The sequence below is a fragment of the Apium graveolens genome, unplaced genomic scaffold (assembly GCF_009905375.1).
Source record: "Apium graveolens cultivar Ventura unplaced genomic scaffold, ASM990537v1 ctg6261, whole genome shotgun sequence".
Taxonomy (NCBI): Eukaryota; Viridiplantae; Streptophyta; class Magnoliopsida; order Apiales; family Apiaceae; genus Apium; species Apium graveolens.
The window spans coordinates 100,995-107,662 of record NW_027419329.1 but is presented as its reverse complement, the minus strand read 5'-3'; the positions used below and the strand labels follow the sequence as shown (position 1 = coordinate 107,662).

The 6,668-nt window shown below is 37.6% G+C and overlaps 1 protein-coding gene across 1 annotated transcript; it reads left to right on the top strand.

Moving 5' to 3' along the window:
- The first annotated feature begins 389 nt into the window (after positions 1-389).
- Positions 390-3,763, top strand: LOC141703142 (uncharacterized). Its single transcript, XM_074506738.1, has 3 exons — positions 390-2,851; positions 2,935-3,025; positions 3,125-3,763. Exons 1-3 carry the CDS (start codon positions 390-392, stop codon positions 3,761-3,763), a joined length of 3,192 nt encoding a protein of 1,063 aa, XP_074362839.1.
- Positions 3,764-6,668: the final 2,905 nt, after the last annotated feature.

The following is a 6,668-nucleotide window of genomic DNA, read 5'->3' as shown; positions in this document are numbered from 1 at the left end:
GTTTGCTTTTTTCCTTTTTTTTGTATACATTATGTAGGAAGGGATTCACCAGTAACCGATCTGTCATTATTTATGTATACATTATTTGATTTGGATTGTTGTTTATGTATCAGATTTAGTGTATCGTTCTCTTTTAATAGATGAGATGCCATGAATGTACTAGTTGTCATTTGTGTAAAATCTTTCAATTTTTTAAGGGCATGTTTGTTATTAATTCGCGCTTGAATATGTGCACTTGTGTTGATTATGCTAGTTAAACAATGTTGACTTTCTTGGTTTTGTTTATATGCACTTGAATATGTGCACTTGTATTGATTAATTCGCGCTTTGATGTTGAAATGACCATCTGGTGGTTAGGTTGCTAGATTGCTGGTCATACATTTTCATTTATGGATAAGTCGTGGATATCGAAAGATAGGGATTCTTTAGAATTTGAAATTGGCGTCGAAGAATTCTTAATTTTCGCTGAAGAAAATTGTAAAGATCCTAAAAGAATTCCTTATCCATGTGGTCGATGTGTGAATTTTAAAAAACTCTCAACCAAAATCATAAGGGGACATATCTACGATCATGGTTTTAGTTTGGGGTATGTTAATTGGATTTGGCATGAAGAAAAATCTACTAGGAGTACTTGGTCTTCTATAGGTAGTACACGTCCTGCTTCAGACCAACCTATAGAGCACTTTGTTGCATCAGAAACTGTTGAAGTTTGTGAAGCGGCTTTTAATTCGGGTAATTACGATAAGGATTCATATGATTTTCAGAGGTTTGTTGTTGATGCGGAACAACCGTTGTTTGAGGGCAGCGAGTGCACAAAGTTAGAGTCAATGTTAAAATTGCACAACTGGAAAGCTAGGTTTGGTATTAGCGACACTGCCTTTACTGAGCTGCTCTCTTCAGTTGGCTCGATCCTTCCCAAAGATAATGTGTTGCCTCCTAACGCATATGAAGCGAAGAAAACTTTATCCGATTTAGGTCTAGTGTATATAAAAATTCATTCGTGTCCCAATGATTGTATACTGTATAGGGGCATACATTCTGATGCTTCTCAGTGTCCTCATTGCAAGCTGTCACGTTGGAAAGTACGGAAGAATGGCCAACTTAGGGTCAATGTTCCAGCCAAGGTCATGTGGTATTTTCCTATAATTCCAAGATTTAAACGGTTATTTAAATCTCCCTCTACTGCTGAACTCATGACTTGGCATGCAAATCAGCGAATAAATGATGACAAGATGCGACATCCGGCCGACTCTCCTTCTTGGAGGAATATCGATTACCGGTGGCCTGCCTTTGGTAGTGAATCTAGGAATATTAGGTTGGCTTTATCAGCGGATGGTATCAACCCGCATACTAATGGGTTAGTCAATCGATATACATGCTGGCCAGTAGTGTTGGTAACGTACAATCTTCCTCCGTGGTTATGCATGAAAAGGAAGTTCATGATGTTGTCAGTTTTAGTTCCTGGTCCACATGAGCCGGGAAATAACATTGACGTTTATTTACAACCGTTGATTGATGATCTGAAAAAACTTTGGGAAGAAGGTGAACCAAACGTTTATGACGCCTATAGTAAATCATATTTCACTCTAAAAGCAATTTTATTGTGGACTATAAATGATTTTCCAGCATATGGAAACTTGTCAGGCTGCGTGAATAAGGGTTATAAGAGTTGTCCAATTTGTGGTGACGATACTGTGGCTAAATATTTAAGTCACAGTAGGAAGATGTGCTTCCAAGGTCATCGCCGTTATTTTCCTAGGCAGCACCCTTATAGGAGGCAGAAGGCGGCCTTTAACGGACAACAAGAGTTGGGGAACGCATGTCAACCCCTTTCCGGAGAAGAAGTGTTAGCGCGTCAGGAACGAATTGATTTTTGTTTTGAAAAAGAGGTGAAGAAGTCGAAGAAGATGGAATGTCCATGGAAGAAAAAATATGTTTTCTTTGAGTTAGAATATTGGAAATATCATCATGTTCGCCACTGTCTCGATGTTATGCACATCGAGAAAAATGTGTGTGATAATCTGCTTGGGACGTTATTAAATATGCGAAAGTCAAAAGATAGTGAGGCGGCACATCGTGATATGATTGATATGGGTGTTAGACATGATTTAGCTCCTCAAGTAGGAGAAAAGAAGACCTATCAGCCTCCTTCCCCTTTTACTTTGTCGAAGGTTGAAAAAAAGAAAGTGTTGAACTCATTCTTGTCTATGAAACTTCCTTCTGGACATGGATCAAACATAAAAAATTGTGTATCCATGTCTGATTTGAAGATATACGGGCTTAAGTCCCATGACTGCCATATCCTTCTCCAACAACTCCTCCCTGTTGCCATTCGATCCGTTCTCCCAAAAAATGTTAGGGTCACAATCATACGACTGTGCTTCTTTTTTAATGCTTTATGCAGCAAAGTTGTCGATGTCTCGAAACTCGATAAATTGCAGTCAGATGTAATAATAACCTTATGCGATCTAGAAAAAATATTCCCTTCATCATTTTTTGATGTAATGTTACATCTTATTGTCCACTTGGTCCTAGAAGTGCGTTTATGTGGACCGGTATTTTATAGATGGATGTATGCCTTCGAACGATTCAATAAAGTGCTAAAGAGCTACGTACGAAACCGATATTATCCTGAAGGTTGTATGGCAGAAAGCTACCTTAAAGAAGAATCAGTAGAATTCTGCACAGAATTTATGAGCCAGACTTGTACAACTGCCGGCATTCCAGTTGAGCAAGGCAAGCAATCTGGTCCATTATTTGCCGCGATAATAAAGGTCGTGGAAGAAAAAGAGCGAGATGAGGCTCATCTGCATGTCCTTCAAAACAATGATGAAGTGTATTCCTATATCGTGTACGTTTATTTTATTAACTTGTCCTATTTGTTTGAAGATGTAATTTTTGTGGGTTATTTCTAATATTTATGCATATTCTCAGAATGCACAAGGAGTATTTGGATGAAATTTACCGAGGGAAAAAAAAGTGTTCATTGGCTCTTGGGAGAGCACAATCGGCTATTTGCCGATTGGTTTGAAAAAAAAGTAGGTTTTATGTATTGTCTACTTAAATAGTTGTTAGTTGTAGTTTGCAACTGATGGATATTTTTATTATATAATATTATGTATAGGTAAGTAGTGAAATGAAGGGAAATCCCGATGCTGTTTCAGAGACGATACGATGGCTCGCTGGAAAACCATCATTTTCTGTTTTAACTTATCAAGGTTTTTCAGTCAATGGAGTCCGATACTTTACGAAAGACCGAGATGATGCGCGAGTTGTTCAAAACAGTGGAGTTTCTGTGGTTGCTAAGGCAGTCCAGGTGTCCAGTGCGAAAGATTTAAACCCCATTGAGAGTGATATGACCTTTTATGGCATAATCTTGGAAGTATGGGAGTTGGATTACCATGAGTTCAAAGCTCCACTCTTCTTGTGTAAATGGGCAGAGAATGATAAAGGCTTAAAGATCGACGATCTTGGCTTCACACTTGTGGATTTCAATCGACAAGGCCATAAGAAGGATAAATATGTCTCTGTTGACCAAGTCAACCAGGTGTTTTACATTAAAGATCTGGTTGATCCTACTTGGCCGATCGTGTTAACTTCCACAACTAGAGACTATCAAGAGTTGTATAACGACGATGATTTGGGTGACACGAACATGGAACATACTCCCTTCTGCTCTAACATCCCTGCTTCTGATGTGACCAATGAAGACGTTGCGCATAGTATTAGGCCTAATGTTGAGGGAATTTGGGTTAAAAAATGATCCTGTTAATTTAGCTCTCTGTACTTTTTGCTTGTTATAATTTAATCAGCATATTTAATTTTCCTTTGTAATTTTTTTGAGTAAATGAATTATAGTGACTAATGCATTTTTCTTTTGTAATTTTTCTTTTATAATTTTTTTGTATTTTGTTTTTGTATTTGTTTTGAAATTTTCCAGTTGTAATTTTGAATGCATTTTTATTCATGCATATGTAATTTTGAATGTATTTTAATTCATGTAGAGTTTCATTTATTCAGTGACTAATTATTTCTTGTTTTATTATTCAGAGTGAAGGACAAAAATGGCAAAGAAAAAGAGAACCAACAAAAGCAAATCTAAAAAAGTTAAAGAGGTCGAAGAACATTGTGATCAGGAGGTTGAAGAGCACTGTGATCAGGATGGACAAGCACCAAGTGAACCTCAAACTGAAAAGCAACAGTCTAAACAAGAAACAACAACTAATTCTAATTCTGCGAAAAGAAGGTTGGGAGCTGCACGAGGTGTTTCCTCTCTTAAAAAAGTATTGGTAAGGAAGGCTCAGGGCAAGAGATTTAAAATCAGATACAATGAGTTTGGAGTTCCTGTCGGAGATACTAGGTGTACCTTACAGTCCTACATAGGGCACCTGGCAAGAACTATGATTCCTATCGACATTGACAGCTGGCCAAATGTGGATCGGGAATTGAAAGATAAATTATGGCTTGATATTAAGGTATTAAATTATAGTTGACACACACAACTTATTTTTAGTACTACTATCTAAGCCTTATAAACTTGTGTATTTTATTGTCCATAGGGTACATTTAAAGTTGCTCCGGAAAGTGAGGCTATGGTGCTTAAGTCTGCAGGAGAGAAGTGGAGACAGTTTAAAACTGATTTAACAACTAAACACGTGATGCCATATGCTGAAAAAAAGAAGAAACTGAAGAGGCCTCCAAAAAATTATCGGTTTGTGGGTCAAGAAGCTTGGACGAGATTTATCGCGCAGAGGACAGGTGATAAGTGGCTGGTATGGATGCATTTTCTTTGCCAGTGTACCCTTTTTGGATTTAGAATATTTACTTGGATATAATTATTCGTTGTATGATGCAGAAACTACGCACCCTGCAGAGCGAAAGAGTGCGTAATCGAAAATATCATCATCGTTTGTCAAGGAAGGGTTACATTGGTTTACAAGAGGATGAAGTAAGAACCTAGCTATAATTTTTTCTCATCTTCAATAAATAAAGCACCTTTTAATTTTTTCTCATCTTAAACAGATAAAGAAAGGCAAACTAAAGCCCGAGGAGAAACCAGATCGGGCAATATTTTGGAAAAAGGCTCGAAAGTCAAAGCTAGATGATGAGGAACTTGATGAGGATAAAGAAGCAGTATTTGCCAGAATTGTAAGTAAAAATTATGAAAAAAACTGCATTTAATCGAGAAAAACAGATTATAATGAGAAATCTGTTTATTCCTTCATTATTCATAATATGTCCCTAAGATCTGATGTGTATTCATATCTGCATTAGGATGAATTACTCGAAAAGAAGGAGAAGGGTGAATTCGTACCATCTGGAACTGATGATGTGTTGACTACGGCACTCGGAACTCCTGAGCATTCAGGCAGGGTTCGAGGAGTTGGAGGTTTTGTCACCCCAAAAATGTTCTTTAATCTGCCGAAAGAGAGAAAACCTGCAATTACCAAGGCGGAGTTGTTGGCCCGTGATAGAGTGCTACAGGAGGAGTTGGTAAGAACAAGGCGGGAAATGGCTGAGCTCAAGTCATTGTTTACAGGATCTAATCAGCAGTCTCCGAATTTTTCGGAGAGAGCAAGTTGCCAACCAGTTGAAGGAGAACCAAAAGCAAAAGAAATATTGGTGAATGATGATTGTATTGCTTATGATCAACCCCCTCCATCAGAAATGAAGGTATATTTCACAAATATTATTGTAATTATACGGTTCTTCAAATTGTAGAGTAATTATATAATTTACTCCTTACAATTATAGGGTCCACAAATTTATGAGCTTTCGGTGGATAGCATCGAAAATAAGGTTGCTTTTGGTACTGTTTTCGAAGATGATGAAATGAATGTTTCGATTCATGGAGTGCCCCTGAAGCCTGGACATGCTCGTGTGTCGGTTGATGGACATATCCAACCAGATGCTTTAGTTCCCGTGCCTATACCTGGTGAAATTGAACATGTTCGTGAAGCCGTTGGTTCACACTTGGCATGGCCTCGAAATTTAATCAGCCTACGGACAATTGTGGTATTTACATGTGCTTGTTGGTTGCTAAAGTTGTATAAAAGTTGAAAAATAGGGGTTAATTAGGTGAATAAATGTCTACTTATATTCTTTCATTTTTTGTAGAAAAAGAAAAGAGATGTGTCGCAGTCAAAGAACAAGGGTGAGGTGCATAAAATTCAACAAGAGTTCACTCACGTCAAGGTCAGCAAGAAAGTGTCACGCCAATACAAGGTATTGTACAAACATGTTACGACATTTATGAAAGCCAGCGGGGAATCGATCCCTATTCCATGTGATTTCGATGTGTTTGGAGTTGAGAAGACAATATATATATTGCATGAGAATTTAAAAGCATTGTTAGAGTTTGACATGATTGGACAAGCTGCGATATCTGCGTATATGGCGTAAGTAATTTATTTTCGTGGTTATAGGTTCTGTTTGAATTATCGCACAACTGGTCTGCTAGTAATTTTAATTTCTCCCACATATGTATAGGCACTTGCATAGTATAATTAAGAGGGTTCGCAAGAATGATGATGTTGTCCTGTATGGATTTTTTGATCCTGGCGCCAACTTTAATTTGAATGCTGATTTTCAACGAAATGTTGGTAGTCGGCTGAAAGAGGGTAATCAAAATCACATATTCTTCCTGTCACATAATCATCAGTAAGTAT

Bases quoted from the DNA above. Each gene is read 5' to 3' on its own strand.
- LOC141703142 (XM_074506738.1), top strand. From the start codon at position 390: ATGGATAAGTCGTGGATATCGAAAGATAGGGATTCTTTAGAATTTGAA. The intron at 2,852-2,934 runs GTACGTTTATTT...GCATATTCTCAG, and splicing joins GAAGTGTATTCCTATATCGT to AATGCACAAGGAGTATTTGG. The intron at 3,026-3,124 runs GTTTGAAAAAAA...TATTATGTATAG, and splicing joins AATCGGCTATTTGCCGATTG to GTAAGTAGTGAAATGAAGGG.